The sequence below is a fragment of the Cydia strobilella genome, chromosome 20 (assembly GCF_947568885.1).
Source record: "Cydia strobilella chromosome 20, ilCydStro3.1, whole genome shotgun sequence".
Lineage (NCBI taxonomy): Eukaryota > Metazoa > Arthropoda > Insecta > Lepidoptera > Tortricidae > Cydia > Cydia strobilella.
In genome coordinates this window covers 6,152,797-6,173,686 of record NC_086060.1, presented here as the reverse complement: position 1 = coordinate 6,173,686, position 20,890 = coordinate 6,152,797, and the positions used below count along the sequence as shown (strand labels likewise).

The 20,890-nt window shown below is 39.2% G+C and overlaps 5 protein-coding genes across 20 annotated transcripts in view; 3 read left to right on the top strand and 2 right to left on the bottom strand.

Annotated features, from left to right (window-relative positions):
* LOC134750656 (transferrin 2) overlaps positions 1-13,367 on the top strand; it is a 29,926-nt gene extending 16,559 nt beyond the window's left edge. The window contains exons 11-16 of one of the 2 annotated variants that reach the window (XM_063685880.1): positions 9,243-9,413; positions 9,814-9,983; positions 10,339-10,482; positions 10,838-11,025; positions 12,088-12,247; positions 13,056-13,367. In XM_063685880.1, coding sequence (XP_063541950.1) covers positions 9,243-9,413; positions 9,814-9,983; positions 10,339-10,482; positions 10,838-11,025; positions 12,088-12,247; positions 13,056-13,326 — 1,104 coding nt within the window. In that variant the 3' untranslated portion in view covers positions 13,327-13,367. Of the gene's footprint in view, positions 1-9,242; positions 9,420-9,813; positions 9,984-10,338; positions 10,483-10,837; positions 11,026-12,087; positions 12,248-13,055 lie in introns of both variants that reach the window. The other variant, XM_063685881.1, reaches the window with a different exon arrangement.
* On the top strand, positions 613-6,558 carry LOC134750619 (uncharacterized). 15 transcript variants are annotated; one of them, XM_063685838.1, is made up of 4 exons: positions 613-1,549; positions 2,038-2,157; positions 5,615-5,685; positions 6,124-6,558. In XM_063685838.1, the coding sequence occupies exons 1-4, from the start codon at positions 1,511-1,513 to the stop codon at positions 6,401-6,403; spliced, it is 510 nt and encodes a 169-aa protein (XP_063541908.1). In that variant the 5' UTR covers positions 613-1,510; the 3' UTR covers positions 6,404-6,558. The 15 variants fall into 15 exon arrangements, 14 of the variants coding, with proteins under 14 accessions (XP_063541908.1, XP_063541901.1, XP_063541896.1 ...); XM_063685840.1 differs by lacking the exon at positions 613-1,549 and adding an exon at positions 1,559-1,870 and having other exon boundaries at positions 2,038-3,936; XM_063685831.1 differs by having other exon boundaries at positions 631-1,549; positions 3,770-6,558.
* A 2,085-nt stretch (positions 13,368-15,452) lies between the features above and the next one.
* Positions 15,453-17,919, bottom strand: LOC134750657 (uncharacterized). Its single transcript, XM_063685882.1, has one exon. The coding sequence runs from the start codon at positions 17,755-17,757 to the stop codon at positions 15,631-15,633; it is 2,127 nt and encodes a 708-aa protein (XP_063541952.1). The 5' UTR covers positions 17,758-17,919; the 3' UTR covers positions 15,453-15,630.
* Positions 17,920-18,175: 256 nt separating this feature from the next.
* LOC134750724 (glycerate kinase) lies at positions 18,176-19,688 on the top strand. The gene has a single exon (XM_063685963.1). The coding sequence runs from the start codon at positions 18,249-18,251 to the stop codon at positions 19,686-19,688; it is 1,440 nt and encodes a 479-aa protein (XP_063542033.1). The 5' UTR covers positions 18,176-18,248.
* On the bottom strand, positions 19,648-20,711 carry LOC134750725 (uncharacterized). Its single transcript, XM_063685964.1, has 4 exons — positions 20,527-20,711; positions 20,344-20,455; positions 20,168-20,272; positions 19,648-20,094 (listed from the first exon to the last, which is right to left on the bottom strand). Exons 1-4 carry the CDS (start codon positions 20,622-20,624, stop codon positions 19,705-19,707), a joined length of 705 nt encoding a protein of 234 aa, XP_063542034.1. The 5' UTR covers positions 20,625-20,711; the 3' UTR covers positions 19,648-19,704.
* Positions 20,712-20,890: the final 179 nt, after the last annotated feature.

Genomic DNA, 20,890 nt, shown 5'->3' with positions numbered 1-20,890 from the left:
GACTCGAAAATCGTACTTTCGTGGTTAAACATTTACAAATCAAATAAAATGCAACTCAAGACCTTTGTATTACATCGAGTGTCTGAGATAACGGAATTATCTCGCGGCGCTCAATGGAACCACGTTCCGTCTGGTCAAAACGCAGCTGATGCAGCTAGTCGCGGGTTATTGCCCGATCAGCTGACATCTGACGGTATGTGGTTTCAAGGGCCGTCTTTTCTAAAGTGTAACGAAAGTGACTGGCCTTCTCAAGACAATTCAATTGAATTAAATTCAAATATACCGGAAGTTGTTAAGACCTATCTTAACAAGTAGCAGATAAGTAGGTATTAGCATACCTAAGTACCTACTTACCTAATCTAGACAGATTAAGTCTCTCAATCGTCCTATGATATGTAAAGGTGACATCTACCGAAACTATTGTGTACTAGTTTAAGTGCTCAATAAGCTGTTAGCTATGTCAATGTATGTAATAGTTCCTAACCAATCCGTAGTGTCATAGTGTGGCGCTGTACTTTACTATATAAGCTTCTACATGTATGTAGATAAGACCACTTTTTCTAACCAGCCTTCTGTAAAACATTAAATTAAGATATCAGATTCTCTGCTTTCCTTTGGTCGCCATTACCTCCAACGCTGAACATAATGGTGACCCCTAGTTTAAATCGCGGTTAATCTCAGTACTTTAAAGCGAATCGCTAGTAAATTTAGTAAAATTTGCGAGCCGGTACGTCGAGGAATCGCCGCGTATCCTGATTTAGGCCGGGAGAGCAACGTTACCACGTAGGCAGCAACCGCGTGGGGCTCCGCCGACCTGAAGAAGCTGAAGAGGTGACTAGGAGGCGACCACACCACTCGATCGAGCGGCCTGAGCCAACGCGACAGGCGCCGACCGAGCCACCAAAGCGGGACCACGTGCGTGGCACCGCAGCCGCAGCAGGGAACGGCTACCGCAAGTACCAAAGGGACCACGTGGGTGGTACCACACCAGAGGCAGAAGGAGCGCCCAAGCGAGGGCAATCACCAAGCTACGCCACGCGCACGAGCATCAATCGAGAAGGCAAGTGAGCTGGCATTCCCTAACCTATCTACCAAATCTCCCTACCAAATTTAATTGTAATCGATTTATTTCCTACAAATTGTAAATTGTAATCGTTCTTAATCATGTTAGAAACTTCCAAAAACACTCTAGAAGAGTTAGAAATTAGGCAGTTAAAAAATAGACGAGGTGTCTGTAAGCGAAAATTAACTGTATTTAATAAATTTATAGAAAGAATCGACTCAAGTGCATTGACGGCCGAAATAATTGTAGACATAAGCTTAAGACTAGAACAATTACCAAAGTTATACAATGATTTCTCTGAGATACAGGACCGGATCGAGACACTGTGCAGCGACGAAGGGGACATCGAAGCCCACGAGGCCGAGCGTATGTCATTTGAGGACACATTTTACCGACTTAGCGCTAAGGGCAAGCTGCTGGCGAAGGTAGATACCGATTCAACACCAAATGACCATAGTCCGCAAGCCCCGCCGCAGCAACCCCTCGGTGAGTCGATAAAATATCCCGAAATTAGCCTCCCTAGCTTCGACGGAGACCTAACACAGTGGCTGCAATTTCGAGACACATTTGATGCCCTAGTCAACCAAGCTAGCTTAGCACCGATCGTAAAATATAAGTACCTACGCAGTTGTTTACAAGACGGCGCACTTGAGGTAATTAGTTCGCTCGATTTCTCCGAGGACGCGTACATGCTCGCGTGGCAGATGCTTTGTGAACGTTATAATAATCCTAAACGTTTAGTCACCAACCACATGCGAGCCTTGTTCGACGTGGAACCGGTACCGTCAACTCCTTCGGGTCTAAGAGGTCTGTGCGATAATATTTCCAAACATTTGAGATCTTTGCGCTCATTAAATGTACCTACCGAAAATTGGGATCTCGCAATTATTCACATGTTAGTTAAAAAGTTAGACAGTCGATTGCAATCAAAGTGGGAAAACAGTGTTGATTTGAGAAAATTGCCTTCGTTGCAGGATTTCAAAACCTTCCTAAAGAACCGAGCTGACCGGCTGGAAGCGACCAGCCCAGCAGTACCATCGGACGCACCCAGCACTTCCAAGAAGGCCATGGTAACCACGTCCGAACCTATCAAGGTAACCTCCAAACAGTTTAAATGTAACCAGTGTCCGTATTGTTCGAGTACGCATTATATTAATCAGTGTCCAAAGTTTAGTGCATTAAACGTTATCGCGCGCATCCGAGCCGTGAATAAATTACGATTATGCTTTAATTGTTTGTCCGGAACGCATGTCTTAACAAACTGCAGGGCCAGTACATGTCGAGTATGTAAGGGCAAGCATCATACGTTACTACACAAACCAAATACCAACACTCATGTAGGTAGTAACCCCGTACCAACGCGATTACCAATATCAACGTTAATCGACGAACAACCGAGTTCTAGTCAAATCGAGACTACCTTGTCGAATAACACTTTAATCGAAAAACAAATAAACAATGCGCGAAATAGGTCAGTTTTCCTTACAACAGCCCAAGTGCTCGTTAGGGATAAGCATAACAATGTGCATAAAATGAAGGCATTTTTAGACAATGGCTCGCAAGAAAATTTCATTACCGAAAACGCGGCCAAAAAGTTACAATTAAACAAGGAACAACTTGCCTTAAATGTCATAGGTTTCAATGAAAAAGTGTCTAGCCTTTTAGAATCGTGTGACGTAACATTGCATTCCTTAGACGGAACCTTTACAACGAATTTGTCCTGTTTTATTACGCCTATAATTTGTACTACCAACATTTTAATACCAAACGTGCAACGTTGGCACATTCCGTCGCGTTATAAATTAGCTGATGACGAGTTTAACTTAGCTCAAGATGTAGATTTGCTTATCGGTGGGGAGATATTCTTTGATTTACTTCTTACCGGTAAATACAAGCTCGGGCCCGGATTACCGGTTCTGAGACGCTCGCGATTAGGATGGATAGTCACGGGTTCCGTACAAAAAAAAACCGAGTCTGCCGTTCAATGTAAAGTTACAGTAGAAACTCAATTAAAAAAGTTTTGGGAAATAGAGGAGGGTTCCGCACCAAATTTACCCTATGATGAAAAACAATGTGAGGATATATTTCTGAAAACTCACACTCACAACTCTGAGGGTAATTTCGAAATAGAACTTCCATTAAAGCAGCCACCTACCAAGTTAGGTCAATCTAGGCACATAGCATATCGGAGGTTCAAAACATTAGAATCCAAGTTCGAGCGGAACCCCGAATTTAAAGATAAATATGTGAATTTCATGCGCGAGTTCGAACAAGCTGGCCATATGATTCAATTACAAGATAATTATGATGGCCCATGTAATTTTCTACCCCACCAAGCTGTTTTTCGCGACTCCCCCTCAACCCCTATTCGAATTGTTTTCGACTGCTCATGCAGAACTGATAACGGCATTTCTTTGAATGATATCCAATACAAAGGCTCAATAATACAGGACGAACTCATAAATATACTTCTACGATTCCGAAAATACCAATATGTTATTAACGCTGACATACAAAAAATGTACAGATGTATTTATGTTAAACCAAATCAACAATACCTACAATGCATATTTTGGCGGGAAAATACTCACCAACGACTCCAAATTTATATGCTGACCACATTAAGTTTCGGCTTAAAGTCAGCACCACATATTGCAACCAGATGTTTGTTACAATTGTCAAACGAAAACCAACACACATTTCCAGCAGCTGCAGAGGCCATAGCGAACCAGTTCTACATGGACGATTTTATCGCCGGCGGCGACGACGAGAATCAGGTAGCTGAAACAGCATCACAGGTGAACGAGATCCTGCGGGGAGCCAACTTCACGCTGCGGAAATGGAAGTCCAATTCCGAAGTCATCATAAAACGGGTGAGCGAAACACACACACACCAAAACACACACACAACCGAATTTGGAGATAAAACACATAAGGTCCTGGGTTTAGCGTGGTCTAGTGACTCAGATGAGCTTATGTATACCATTAAAGAAAACCAAATTTCACACCCAATCACCAAAAGAAAGGTACTAGGGGTAATTTCGTCCATTTTCGACCCCCTAGGCTTGACGGGACCAGTAATTGTAGTAGCCAAAATATTTATTCAAAAATTATTTAAGGCTCAATTAGATTGGGATACCGAATTAACACAAGACTTGATCCAAGAATGGAACACATTCTATCGAGACTTGTTTTTATTAAACCAATTGAAAATTTCGAGATGTACAGTCATACCCAATTATGTAACGATACAAATTCATGGGTTCTGTGACAGTAGTATTAAAGCCTATGGCGCTGCCATCTATATACGATCAAGCGATAGAGTAGGAAACGTACAAGTTCACCTACTTTACTCAAAATCAAAAATAAGTCCAATACAACCCCAAACTATTCCAAATTTGGAACTTTGTTCCAGTTTACTGCTCGCGACACATGTCGACAAAATAAAACGAGCATTAAAATGTGACGTTTCCGGAATCAACCTGTGGTCAGATTCAAAAATAACATTATGTTGGATAAAAAATAGTAACCCTAAATTAACTTGTTTTGTTAGTAACAGAGTCACAAAAGTATTATCACTTACAAGCAAGCACGAGTGGTCATGGGTCCGCTCGGAGGATAACCCCGCCGACCTTTTGTCCCGAGGGGTAGCACCAGGCAAGCTGGAAACCAACCAGTTATGGTGGTCTGGGCCGGCGTGGTTGACCCAAAGTCCGGACACATGGCCGACCCACGATTCTGAGTCACTAAATCATGCACCCGAGGCCGAGAGCGACGTAAACATAACTCTCACCTTGGCTATTAGCACAGAATCTAACGACACGATACAATATCTTTTCCACAGGTGGTCAAGCGATAAAACACTTATTCATGTATTAGCATACATACTTCGATTTATATATAATACAAAAAATAAAACTCGAACAATTAATCCAAATAATAAATTATCAGGACCATTGTCCGTAGAAGAATTAAAAAAATCGGATCACGCATTAATTAGACATGCACAAATGGAATCATTCCCACACGAATATAAATTATTGCAAAACAATAAACCGGTTCTTAACAAATCAAAAATATTATCTTTACACCCATTCATGAAGGACGGACTCGTTCGCGTAGGCGGACGAATCGGTCTTTCGCATTATGCATATGAAAAAAAACATCCTTTAATATTAAGTCACGAGCACGCGCTTACCAAACTACTGATGGCAAACGCACATATACGTACTCTGCACGCTGGCCCTCAGTTATTACTTTCAACTATTCGCGAGCGCATCTGGCCAACAAAAGGTAGGATGTTAGCCTCGAAAATTGTAAATAAATGCGTTCCGTGTTTTAGAGCAAATCCAAAGACTACTAACCCTATAATGGGAAACTTACCCCCCTCAAGGGTAAATCCTTCCCCCCCCTTTGCTATCACGGGTATCGATTATGGAGGACCTTATAACATTAGAGATAGGACAGGGCGTGGTTACAAGGTCTCTAAGTGCTATATAGCAGTGTTTATTTGTTTTGCAACAAAGGCAATTCATCTCGAATTAATTACAGGGCTCGAGTCAGCCAATTTCCTGGCGGCGCTGCGACGATTCATCGCCAGGAGAGGTAAACCGAAGGAGTTGGTGAGTGACAATTCAACAACCTTTCATGGGGCTAGTAACGAGCTAAAAGATTTACAAAAATACCTACAGGACAGCTCGAGCGAGCTAGTATCTCATTGCGCAGACGAGGGCATAAAATGGAGTTTTATTCCTGTCTATACACCTCATATGGGGTCCCTATGGGAATCTAGTATAAAACTTACCAAATATCATTTAAAAAGAGTGTTAGGGTTATCTTTGTTAACTTACGAACAATTTGTATCAATCCTATATCAGGTAGAATCTATGGTAAATTCTAGGCCACTATGTCCCTTACCTAGTTCAAATCCTGACTATCCTGTCCTTACGCCAGCTCACTTTTTAATTGGAAAAGCACCAAATTCACTTCCGGACGAAGATTATAACCATGTACCAAAGAACCGATTAACTCACTATCAACTTTTGCAACAAATCACGCAGGACTTCTGGCGGCGCTGGTCACGTGACTACATCGGAACGCTGCAGGAACGCACGAAGTGGAGGAGCGCGCGCGGCCCAAGCCTCGCAGTCGACACCGTCGTCCTGGTACGAGACGAGCGTCTGCCGCCCTGCCGGTGGAGGCTGGGCAAGATCGTCGCGACGCAGCCGGGCCGGGATGGCGTCACCAGGGTGGCCGTCATCCGAACCGCCAGAGGGGACATCCAACGCGCGTTCAATAACATTTGTCCATTACCTACTTCGGGTGAAGTCATATAAGTAGTAAATACCTACCAACAGTACCAACCTAATGTAAAGTTCAAATAATTATAACTAAGTGTCTAATAAGTATAATTAAGTACCTAAATTACCTTACTTACCTAGTACCTATGTACATAATTAGAATACCTACTCCCTATTTAAAATAAAAATCATTTCCTATTGTTGTTTCATTTATAAGAATGGGCACAGATCTAATTAAAATTTAAGTAATTACCTAACTATAACTCGTAACAAAGAACTCTGCCCATCCTTACTGATAGGTAAAATGTATAAAGCCTATTCTTTGAAATACCTAATGTTACTCATAAAACATTAACTATTTCAAGGGGTGGCAAAATGTTAAGACCTATCTTAACAAGTAGCAGATAAGTAGGTATTAGCATACCTAAGTACCTACTTACCTAATCTAGACAGATTAAGTCTCTCAATCGTCCTATGATATGTAAAGGTGACATCTACCGAAACTATTGTGTACTAGTTTAAGTGCTCAATAAGCTGTTAGCTATGTCAATGTATGTAATAGTTCCTAACCAATCCGTAGTGTCATAGTGTGGCGCTGTACTTTACTATATAAGCTTCTACATGTATGTAGATAAGACCACTTTTTCTAACCAGCCTTCTGTAAAACATTAAATTAAGATATCAGATTCTCTGCTTTCATTTGGTCGCCATTACCTCCAACGCTGAACAGAAGTTAAATCCACTGTTCAAGTAATGAGCGCGAGTCTTGAGGAAGAACGCGTCAATGGATTTTATTAAATTAGAAAACTTTTCGAACTTCAATCGCTTGAAAAGGTCAGTCGCGTACATATTACGATTTATAAATAATTGTAAACAGCCTAAGAATAAATTTCAAGGGCCATTAAGTGTTTCAGAATTGCATGCGGCTGAAACTAAGCTTGTACAATATTCGCAAGAGACTTCATTTCTTGACGAATTAAATTTATTAAAAAATAATTTACCTATAAGCAAAAGGTCAAAGGTCTTGTCCTTAAACCCATTCCTAAATGAAGATGGTGTTATGCGAGTTGGCGGCAGATTATCCAACTCGGATTATATATATGATAAAAAACATCCGATAATTCTAGACGGTAAACATTATTTAAGTAAGTTAATATATGGACATTTCCATAAACAATTAAAACATACCGGGCCACAGCTGCTACATTCAAGCGTTCGCGAAGAATATTGGATAATAGGCGGACGATTGCTAGCGCGCAATACTTATCAAACATGTATAACTTGCAAGCGCTTGCGAGGAGCAGTTGCGACTCAACTTATGGGAAACCTGCCCGCTCAGCGCGTGACGCCAGGGTACCCATTTCAATCCACGGCCATTGATTATGCTGGTCCGTTCTTAATTTTAAGTAAAAAAGGGCGTGGAGCCCAATTAATAAAATCATTTTTGTGCATAATGTGCTGTCTGAGAACAAAGGCCGTTCACCTTGAACTCGCCAGTGATCTCAGCACGCAAAGTTTCATTTTGGCTCTTAAGCGGTTTATTGCAAGGAGAGGAAAGCCTTACGAGATTTTTTCGGACAATGGCCGAAACTTTCTGGGGGCTAGTAACGAAATAGGCCAAGTTATTCATAGCTCTTATAACTCTGTCTCAGAAACGTTTGCTAATGAACACATTCAGTTCAGATTCGCACCCGCGTATTCGCCTAACTTCTCTGGCTTAATAGAAGCCGCAGTGAAATCCGCGAAATATCACCTTAAAAGAATAATTGGTAATATGCACTTCACATATGTCGAACTCGAGACGATTTTTGTTCAGGTCGAGTCGATTTTGAATAGTAGGCCTTTATGCCCCTTATCCTCCGATCCTCACGACCTGTCCCCATTGTCCCCTGGGCACTTCTTGATCGGACGATCGTTGACTTCGCTGCCAACGCCAAACCTCGAAGAAGCCAAACCGAGCCAGTTGCACCGATACGCACGGATGGAGCAAGTGCGCCAACACTTTTGGGCCAGATGGAGCCACGAGTATGTCAGCCTCCTGCAGCAGCGTACCAAATGGCGCTCGCGACAGCCTAACCTCCAGCCGGGTCAGCTCGTCCTTGTGAAGCAACCCCACGGCCCGCCGTTGACATGGCCGCTCGGCCGCATTGAAAAGCTACACAAAGGCTCTGATGGATTATGCCGCGTTGTAGATGTACGCACACGAAAGGGCCTAGTTCGACGTGGTATTTCCTGCATATGCCCTTTGCTGAAGGACGGAGAGGATACTGACCAACAACAACAATGTTGAAAGCAGGAGCTTTCAAGGCGCGGAGCATGTTCAGACACACAAAAGGCCCACTGTGCACCGATAGCGGGCTGCACTATTGGATGCGCCCCACCTCCCAAAACCAGACGCGATCCGAGCGCGGTCACGCGAACACACATAATACTTACCTATATATATATTGTAATTTTCCAAAGTAATAAAAAACTAGTTACATCATAAAAGGTGAATTTATTGAAGAGAACCTCATAGAAGATCGAACAAACCCTATGGACTATATATTATAATGTTAAGATGGAATCAATCGGAATTCATTATTTAAGGGACTTGAATTAGGGTTAAAGTATAACTAGAAGGTCGGCAACGCGCATGTTATATCTTTGGTGTTGCAGGCGTCCATAGGCTACGGTGACTGCTTACATCAGGCGGGCCGTATGCTTGTTTGCCATCGACGTGGTATAAAAAAAGATGAGGGGTTTTTTAACTAATCCTACTTCAAAAATGTTGCACTTTTTTTGAAGCAGGACTAGTTGAAGTTAGTTAGCATGTGTCTGGGGCCCCAGCACATGCTAGTTTGAAATATTTCAACTGTCTAAAACCTTATTTGTTTCAGGTGGCCCTAAAGGCAGCGTACCTCCAACCGTCGCTGATCTGCTGGCGCGGGCACAGCACGCGGCACTGCGAGCGCTCCATCGCCTCCGGAGTGGCCGACGTGGCCGTCATGGACCCGGCGGACATGTTACACGCGGCCATGGCGCATAGACTTGTTCCTTTTATGCAGGAGGTAAGTCTTAAGTACGAGAGTCCTTAGACTATGCCCTGAATGTTGGTGGTAACAGGTGGAAATAACCCTTGCTAAATTAAGATCTAGGGCCCGTTTATCAAAAGCTTGCAGCTTGTAATACAAGTGGAAGTCCCTTTTTGACAGCTTTTGTTAGAAAGGGACTTCCACTTGTATTACAATTTATAAGCTACAAGGTGTGCGAAGTGCGAAAAAATGTTTTTCTGAAAATGAAAAAAGATTAATAATTAATTTTTCACGGCAATCTTAATAAAAGTGAGATACACTACATATTATTTCTTTATTAATTACCAGCTTTAAAGATCTCTGTTTTATTTTATTTTTATTATTCTATTTGAACGAATTACGTACTCTGAGTACATCTTAATCTTTCTTGGCTCAGATCTACTCAAGTGGCAAAAACTGGTACTACGCAGTGGCCGTCGCAAAAGAACAAGACCCGGACACGGATCTAACGTATCTCCGCGGCAAAAACTCTTGTCACACGGGCCTGGGCCAAGCGGCCGGGTGGATCTTCCCACTTGCCTACCTCATCTCTAATGGGTGGATTCGGTAAGTTCGTATATGTATATTTAATTTATTAGTATTATGCTTACTTTCATTTGGTAGTGCCATACGGCGACCTCATTTGGGGTAGCTCTTTGGTAATGGTTTAGGAAGGTAAAGTTGGTACTTTACCTTCCTGCGTAACGAGAACGAGGGATGTGTTTGTTAAGAACCAATAGAATATCGTCCACTAGAGCTGCGGCTGCGCTGAGCGCAATAGGTAAATGAAGTATTTTTTTGGTTGTTTGGTATCAACGTGGCGATGCTTAGGCTGCGTTTCCACGAGAGATGTGCGAGGATGGGTAGCGAGGGATGTGTTTGTTAGGAACTAAAATGTTATTTTAATCCTTGTTGTGAACAGTTCATACGGCTGCGACGGCGCGCACGCGGCGGCGCAGTACTTCACGAAGTCGTGCGCCCCCGGGGCCTTAAGCACCGAGTACGTGGACGCCAACACCGTGCCGCACGACAACCTGTGCCACCTCTGTCACGGCGCTGCGTTTAGGTCACTATTCAATATATATTTAGGAAACGAACAACTAGATTTACACTCCAAAATAGTTTAATTTCTTTATATTACTTTTTCCATTTTAATTAAATTAAATATCACTTTAAATTTAATTAAATATCACATTAAATTAACTATCATTTTAAATTAAATTAAATATATTTAAAATGGCAACATTTTTTTGTGCTACTTGCGACGGAATTGATTCTTTTTCAGTTAAATTTTGGACTCGGAATCCATTGACAATCAACCTTTCAATCGATCATCAATCCATTATAATATTATTGATAAACAAAAAGGTGTTGGTGGATTCCGATGTGAAATGAAGTAAGACTAATTTTGCCGTCCACAGACGATGCCGCCGCGATGCGAGCGAGGACTATTACGGGCATGTGGGCGCAGTCCGCTGCATGGTGGAAGGAGGGGGGGATGTAGCGTTCGTTCGACACACCGCGCCTGCAGAGGTCTCAGGAGGCCGTCGTACTGAGTGGTGGGCGAGGGACCTACTGCCTGATGACCTGCAGCTGCTCTGTCCTGACGGTGAGGAACTGCGACATTGTGTTCACAGGCGATATCAGGGACTACGGGCTCATGCAGTCCGCTGCATGGTGGAGGGGAGGGGGGGGGGGATTTTGCTGAGGTCTCAGGAGGACGTCGCACTGAGTGGTGGGCGTGGGCCCTACTGCTGTGTCCTGACGGCAAGGGACCCACGCCTGTGAGGCTGTGACGATGCTGAACTAGAATACCATAACACAGTAGTACCCATATACACAAGTTCTGTCGCGGTCGCCATGTTGAGGGTCATATAGATGATACAAGAATCCGTAAGCGAATTCCGATACATTGCAGTATTTGATCCCCAAGACGGTTTATATTCAGTATACTTGTCCTATAATATCAGTTTTCATAAATACATTATCTCAAACCTTCCTTTAGGTATTTAAGAGTTCCCGGCAAGCTCAGCCGAATTTCACCTTCCCATACAAACGGAGTTTCGTTCTCATTTTAAAACTGCGTGTTGGATTGTGATAAAACTTTGCACATACAATGACATGCTCTAGTATATAAAACAAACGAAATAGAGGAAAAACTAGTTTTGTATTAGACTTATGGGACATGCGTTCGCATCGACGGCCGGGCGCAACTGAGGCGCGCGCAGGCGGCGCGCTTGTATTTATTCAACAGTTGGAGCGAGATAGAAGACAGGGCGTGCTACTCTCAACAGCAACATAGTGAGATGCTCCGCGGAAGGGTAATCCTGAATTGCTGTATTTTCCACTACCCACTTCATGTATCCGGCGATCGAGAGCGGGATAGAAGACATGCCATCGCTATCGTTAGATACGCGATTTACGTAAAAGGGTATAGATTAAATTCTACAGTTCTAGGATACCTACCTTTCTGTTTTTAATAAAGTATGGAAATACTATATAAGGCGACAAGTTATTACAATAAATATTCATTATAAGACTGACCGCTGTTTGCCTCACTCTTCCTGCCTGGACCCCTATATCTGGTGACCCCCATAGACTCTTAAGTGATTAAAAAAAAAAACAAGCAATATATTTTACACTGATATTCATTTAAACTAACATTTGACAGGAACCCGCGCGAAAATGCACGAATACAAGCACTGCAACCTGGGCAAGGTCCCGGGTTCGGTTCTCATGGGCCGCGCGAACCACACCGAGCTCGACACGTACTCCAACCTCATGGTGTACGCGCAGCAGTTGTACGGAGCCACGGCCACTGATGAGTTCAGGTGAGTCATCATTGATATCATTGTGAAGTATGCTACATAATTATGCAGAAAACCATTTTAACATCAATTTTCAAGTATATTGTTGATCAAAACCCATGATAAAATCGGCCTTTATTATAATGTACCTACAACAACAACATCGGTGTTAATTCTAATGAGAAGGTGAAAGAAAACTCGTGAAATAGTAAATATATAAGTATTTTAAAGACAAGAAGTGATTGAAAGATGGATATAATCCTTCTCATTTTCTACCTTAAATATCTGGGAGACCGAGCTTTGTACGGAAAACATTAAAAACTCAAAAATGCGCGTTTTCCCAGAGACAAGACTTTCGCCCACGAAAATTCCCATATAGCAAATTTCATCGAAATCGTTAGAGCCGTTTCCGAGATCACCGAAATATATATAGATAGATAGATATATACAAGAAGTGCTTGTTTAAAGCTATAAGATGCAAACAAAATAAAATTAATATTTAAAACCTACCGATAATCTTACATGCTTGTAATTATAACATTGACTTAACTCTTACCTAATACAGAGAGAAAGTCAAATAAATTGTTAAAACCCATCACAAAATAAATGTAAACGTAATTGTACATTAGGGCTGTGTTGCATAATAAACTACAACTAATATTACAAGAGGTACTCCTTTTCTAATTCCACTTATTGGAAAAGGAGTTCCGCTTGTAATATTCGTTTTAGTTTATTATGCAACACGGCGTAGGTCGCACAATTTCACAACTATTTACAAGAATAAGCTAGGCACATACCATCAACAAATAATATTTAAATAACTTCCTTACAGCTTTAGCATGTTCGACACAAAACCCCCATACTCCGACCTGATCTTCAGCGACGCGGCCGTCCAACTGAAGCCCTTACCGCACAAAGAACGCTCCGCGGAGCTCATCGCCGGCCCCGCTCTGCTCCGAGCGGCCAAGATAGTCTCCTGCGATGCTCCCCAGTCGGCCTACTATGTAGCTGCCGATGCTGACTTCTTGTCTCATGCTTACAGGACAGGGATGGTGGGATATGTACTGGCTGTTGCTTTGTTTCTAGTGGCGCTACTTCGATAAGTAACCATCACATTTAGGATATACTGCAAGGATAACTGCCTTCTTAACCTTTTCGACGCCGTGTCAAACACAAAAGCTGTTATCCAGACGCCAAGTCACCGAAGTGTAAAAACTGAAATTGAACTTTATGCATATGCATGTCTAAGTTGCTCTGTGGTCTATGACCGATTAATCGGTCTTTGGCGTTGAACCTACGGTGCGTATATATCGGTCATTGGCGTCAAAAAGGTTAAAAGCTCTTTTAGCTATGTAGAAGCTTTATCTTGTAGGATCAACAAAATTTCTGTTAGCATTTCCCCAAATTAGGGTGCCATTGCCATAACACGTAATAAAGTTAAAGTAACTAAAGTAAACAAAACTATTGACGCTTTAAAATGTGAACACTATTCAGAAGACCCGCAATATTTAGGTACCTATCCATGTGTATAAATACTTGAGCATTAATAAGTCGAAGCTAACTAGAACATAGCGCCAATACCACATAGGAGTATAATTTTTTATTTGATCTGACTTCTTTAAATGTAAGCTTTTAATGTATTGTAATAATTTTGTGCTGCTAACTAAAATAATAATCCGTCCAAAATGCCTTAACATTAGAATATTTTATTTCAGAATAAGATGGAGTAAATTATGGTACAATAAAGTTATGCTTTGCGATATTGCCTGAATATAAACATTTTCAAATTGATTATATATTTATTTAAGAGGATACACTTCGGCCCCATTTTCCTCTCTGGATATTGACATTATGGAAAATGTTTTAACATATTTTGATGTATATTAACCATAACTGTGCCCCTGTTTGACTTTTTAAGATTTTTTATTTGTGTAAAAATTAGAAGCGAAAAGCAGATTTCATACAAACTTTTAAATGTTGTTAACTCTAATAAACATTCGAAAGAAAAATCAATAGGGGCATAGCTGTGGTTGATATACAATACAACAAACTGTGTCAAAACATTTTCAATAATGTTAATATCCAGAGAGAAAAATAAGGACTACATTTGTACGAAAAGGCGATTTCGCGCGGCCGCGGTGTATCCTCTTAATCTAGTTCTGGACATCACTTTCGTGATTATTATATTAACAGCTATTTACAATTTTTATACGTTATTATTATCTATGTACGTTGAGAATTTTTATTTTGATAACATAGTGTAACTAGACTTATATTGACCGGGATATAGACCGTGATTACCTTTTGTATTATTTATGAGCTCCCGATATTTCGACGCAGTTACAAGCATCATGTTCACGGGTGACTGAAGATAGCGGATGGGTGTCAAAGTTGTGTAGACCGCGCTCGGTCTACCTGTAACCGTGAATCATTCAAAACTCTAACATAGTGTAAAGTTATTTAAACCCTATACAGTACAGTATAAATGTTCTTACAAAAGTTATGTTAGTTTTTTACATCATTGACTGAACCTACATATTTTTATGTACCAGTGTGCCTTTGTAGTTATATAGACATGCATTTCTGAAATATTATAGTTCTGAGGTAGCTAAGTTAGAATTAAACTAGGTTTAATTACATTACAAAGAATCTCATAATGATATTCCGTCCAATAAAGTTTTTTAAGGTATTATAGGTATTCACGTTTTATCATGCGTACTGTGAATTAGCTCCATGCATGAATTTATTTTTATTTTTGGATTCATAATTTATATCGTTGGAACACCGGAAATGATAAAAATACTTTTGTAAACCTTAACATTATTTTATTAAAAAATATTTAAAATGTTGAAAATTTTTGAGCGGTTGAAACGCTCATAATTTTTGGCGCGAATTCGACAGAGCGTGATGACGTCACACGTTGGGCGGCCCAACTGACGTTTGCTACTAATGACACTAATCTGTCGAACGCGTGACGTCACGTGGCGTTTCGAGCGTTTCGCTCACTAGCTTTTCGCGGGCAAATTTTTGTACTTTTTATTTATAATTTTAAGTAATTAAATGGGAATTTAAAAACGAAAATGCATTTGTAACATGATATAACGGTAACAAACATCCAAATAAAACATATTTCGTTCAAATATAAACTTCATGCATGAGGCTAATTATGAGTAATTAGTGAAACTTTTTCCTTAGTTTTTTTTTATTAAATATCTAATCTAGGAACATTTATACATATCTCTTTGTCTATCTCACTTAAAGTTAAATTTACTAGGACTTTTTTCTTCTACTTTTGTTTTTAAATTTGTATTACAATGTGAATGTCATGTGGTTACATGTATGTATGTTAAGAAATAAAAGTGATTTTAAAATTTTCGATTTTTTAATTTAATAATTAAAATTGTAACTCAGTCTATATGTTTGTAACATTGAAAGCCTTCAGGCAGAATATCGAAATTTTTCATTATGATCTTTAGATCTGCCCTCTTACAAACTTCACGAATTGCTTTCAATCTGCAATTCCCTTCAAAATCGATCCTACTTGAGTGTTCCCTCCATTTACCAAATATGCAATTGCATTTGGCCAATTCATCTTTCACTGTTGCAACTAGTACACTGCATTTTGATGTCTTGCTTGCACATAGACTTATGGCCTTAAACGCTAAGTATCGCAAGTGGTTTATACAATATACAAACATGATTTCGGCTGGTGTATTCTTCTTTAGAGTTTCCAATATAGAGTTGGCAAGTTTAACTACCACTCGCTTCTTATAAAGAGGCAGGTAGTCCAACATATCATTCTGGTTACACAGTATAGCTAGTATGGTACAGAATTTGTTTGCTGATAGGCAAAATGTGGTGAATATGTGTTTCCAAATCAGCTCCTCCGTGTTGTAATACAGATTGAATAGGTGTCCATTTACTTGAATCCCAGACTGACCTATTCGGTTCTCAAGTAACTTGTAAAGGTTACATATGGCCATGGAAAAGGATATCTTATAGCACATTTGTCCAGCATACACATTGCTAGCTCGACTTACTTGCATGGTATTTGTATCGTAGCTGTATCCAATAAAATTAATTGTGCTACATGATTGTATCCCTGGATATGAGAAATTTATCATAGTTTTCCCATAGTTCACATTGCTGTAGTTTGACAAAGCTTCCAGAAATGAAAAAGCATCTTCAAGCGAGTCAGTAATATACAAATAGTCGTCAACTACTCTGATGAACAGTCTCAGTCGTGATGATGATTTTTGTAAGTGAGAGAAATAAGTTTCATCAAGGTGTGTGTAGTAGAGCTCAGATAAAGCTGGTGAATACTTGTAGCCCTGGATCAAACCCTGTTTCCACTCGTAAATAGTGGAGCCTGCTCGGACTAAAAGAGGCTTATGGAGCTCTGTGAACATTTCTTTATATTGCTGAGCAATTTTTTTCTTCATATTTAAGTTGGTCTCAGAATTCTGGAAATTGCAATGTCTCTCATTTAGTATCTTCATGAGCTTTTCTTTTTTTATGGAGCCAAAGGCATTACTCAAGTCTGTTTTTACGAAGAACAGTACAGGTTTGTTCTGTCTTACCCATTCTTGGTATAAAGTGTTGTATTGAGTTTCTAATCTCTCATTTGGTTTTCCAGTGAGTGTTTTTAATAAGGCCATTCTTTCTCTCATTTTGTATCTGTCTGCTGGAGTGTGTATGTCCTGCTTATACCGAACTATTGGCCGGCAGTCATTGTTACCCTTTAAAACAAAATGCAACTTCGGAATTTCTCTATTCATGGCTTTCAACTTCAATATATCATGAAGACTATACATCATTTTGAATTTCTTTCCCAAACAATAAATATCACATTTCTGTAGAGTTTTTGATTTAACCATTTTCAGTATTTGCTTATCATAGAAACTTTGCCATTGGCTTTTCCAAAAAAAATACAGTTTGTTTTCATCAGAATCAAATTTACAACTTGTGATGTAAAAATTTAAGCACAGCATTGGTGACAGTATATATTTCAATAGCCAATATAATATGTTGTTCAGAATATTTCGCATTTTATCACTTGGTAGTGTATTCCAAGGACTAACGGTGAAGTCCCAATTTTCCACCATCTTTGAAGCTATTATATATTGTCTCTTCATGCTGAAAACAGCAGTTTTCACAAGTTTTCTAAATATTTTTGCATTATGATTACTTTGTAATAAAGCTTTGGGTAGAATTTGATACAAAGCATTTGAGCAGCAGTTGAATATTTCTTTCTTTTTTACCGGTGACAAACCCTCACCTTGAGTTATTTTAGAAAAGAAGTTTCTGAAGTCTAGTTTGGAATTGTGGTACAAATTCTTCTTTAAATTATTCAGAATAGCTAACAAGTCCTTTGGTGTTTCTCTTACCATCTGCTCGTCCTGTAAAACATGACGGAGGAAAGCGGAGTCGTCGTCGTTTTTCAAAATATTTAGTTTCACACAGTTTCCAAATGATCTAATGTTTAATTTATTTACAAAGTGTGTTGATACACAAATTGGTTCACCAGCGTTCATCGTGTAAACATTTATTTAGTTACAGTGAAAGAACTAGTAAGTCTATGAGAAATATATAAACTTTCAGCGAAATTACGCGTCGCCCCTTTCAATAGAATTCAAATTTTGCGGCGACTTGTTGAGACCTGCACAACGGACTAAAAGCACCCCTGTCACCCCTACAAGGTAACGTCCCATTTTACGAAAGTATACTGACACAACGCGAAAAAAGATATATATTTTTATTAAGTGATCTATTATGTAGGTGTTTTGCCTTCTCATTAGGGATAGAAAGTACTCAACATTTTTACTTCATCATTAATATACCATTTATAATTTCAATAATGTTGCAAATTTTGAGTTAACAGTGTGAACGAAACGGAACGAGCCCTAGCGTTTGACGTTTGTTATCACTGTTCTGTCAATCCTTATCAATAAGCACTATAAGCAGCTTATTATCAAATGACATTCACGACACAAAATAAATTCATTTGTTTAGATTAATTATAAATATGGCTAAGACAGTGATACGTGACTTACTTCAAATTTTCAAAAGCAGTGTATCTGCAGTGCTCCCAGACAACCTGATAAGGAACTCTGTTAAATACAGTCCAGTGAATCAACAGCTAGTCATATTAAATGACAAGTATGATCTTCAAAACAAAGATGTTTACGTGGTTGGTACAGGCAAGGCCGTGCAAAATATGGCAGTGGAAATTGAGAAGATTATGGGACCTAAAATCAAACAAGGAATTATAAGTGTGCCAGTTGGGAGCCTGAAACATAAACCATCAGAAATAATAACCTATTTTGAAGGAGCCAATAACAATTTACCTGACGCAAACGCCGAAAACACTGCTAGGAAAGTAAAAGATTTTGTCACAAAATTGGGACATAATGATGTGCTTTTAGTTTTAATATCAGGAGGTGGCTCGGCACTGCTGCCATTACCAAAAAAGCCTATAACTTTGGAGGAGAAAACTAGGTTGATAAAGAAGCTAGGGAATGCAGGCGCCGATATAACTGAGCTAAATTGTGTCAGAAAAGTGATCTCAGATGTAAAAGGTGGTCAATTAGCCATTCAAGCACAACCCGCACAAGTTGTCTCATTAATACTCTCTGATATTGTTGGTGACCCCTTAGATTTGATTGCAAGTGCACCTACAACTGAAAATAAAGATGATGTATCTATGGCACTGAATATAATAAAAAAATATAACTTATTTGATGACCTTCCAATGTCATTTAAAACTGTTCTATCTGAAGCTAAAAAGCAGAAACTATTTCCAAAAGAAAATGTAAAGAATTATTTAATTGGAACTAATCAACTGAGTATAAACTCTGCCTTAGAAGAAGCAAGGCGTTTAAACTATTTAGCTCTGACATTATCAAATATTGTAACAGGCAATGTAAAAGAAGTAGCAAAGTCATATGCAACTCTTGCAAAAGTGGTCTGCCATTTAGTGACCGGGAAAATGAACTTGAATGAAGTAAAAGCACATATTGGTAGCCTAAATATTCCAGGATTAAATCCTGAGATAGTGAAACAGCTGGTTAAAGTTGCTGATAAAGATATTTGTCTGGTTCTTGGCGGGGAAATAACAGTGGAAGTCAAAGGTGTTGGCAAAGGAGGAAGGAATCAGCAACTTGCCCTTGAGTTTTCTGCACTCATAAATGAGATGAGAGGTGATTTTAATAAGTTTGAAATATATCTACTCAGTGCAGGAACAGATGGTATAGATGGGCCTACAGATGCTGCTGGTGCTATAGGATATTTAAATTTAGTTGCAGATGCAAAAAAGGAAAATCTAGACATAAATATCTACTTGGATAACAATGATTCTTATAGCTTTTATAAAGCATTTAGGTCTGGTGATCTACATGTAATTACAGGACATACCAATACTAATGTAATGGATATACATTTAATGATAATAAAAAGATGTAAATAGAAATAATTTTATTTACTTATGAAGATTTCTTCAAGAATTTTGACAACAATGAGTCCTTGTTCTTATCTTTAGCTTCCTTTAGTTTTGCCGATGTGAGTACAGCTTGCTTGCATAATCCAGCAAACTTATCCTTTTTCTTTTTATTATTTTTTATCACTTTGTTTGGTTTAGTACTAGCCAGTGCATTATTTTTATTGTTGAGTGAGAATACTTCTTTAGCATTATAATAAATACTAGTTTCAGTTTTTTTCTCCATGGGTTGTTTGGCTTTTGGTTTATTTTGTTTGGGTGTGTTGCTTGGTGCTGTTATAGGGCGTTTCTCATCTTTATTATTAGAAGTTTCATCCTTTGTAGGTTTTAAAACTGTTGTCACTGTACTATGCTTGCAGAATGTGCATATCCTTTCCTATAGAAAATATAATAATTTCACTAATTGGCAATCAACAATATTACTTCATCAATATTGTTTTAAAACTTACCATTTCATTACTATTTAATAAAGACTTAGGATTGGGGTTTTGAGCAGTTGGTTTCCTAGATTTTAATCTTTTTTTCTGCCTTTTACTGAGTTTGAGGGGTTTGACCTGTAAGTTAAAATACATAAATCACTTATTGATAACATTTTTTAAAAGACAATGCACACAGTCTTATTTACCTTAATCATTGTGTCCCTTCGCCATTCAGTGCAACAGTGAGGACACCTGGCTTTGGACGAAAAGTGCTTATCTGGTAGTCCATATCCCTTTGTTACTTGCATACATCTCATTCTAGAAATATACAAAGCCCACTAACTTATCTGATACAAAATATAGTTAAAGAAAAAGTAATATGTACTTACAAATAATGGCTTCTCAATATAGAATGCGTTTTATCTCTTTCTGTCTGAAGAAGAGTAGATGCGGCATTATATAAAAATCCAATATGTGCCTCTGCCATTGTAAAACTGTGGAAAAATAAGTAAAGAACCCTTAAAGGTATAATTATAACCTCAATTCGTTTTCCAATTTTCCAACGTCGTGGTTATATTCTCTTTGTTTTTCCAAACCAAAACAAATGTCAAAAACATATGTATAGTTTGTCAAAGGGCTGTCTCATTTCAAACATAGACAGAGAGACTCATACTATCTTTGTCTTATACTAGTACTAGCACCCAATAGAAAAGTGAGAGAGGAAGAAGAATTCTCAAGTATTCTGATTCTGAA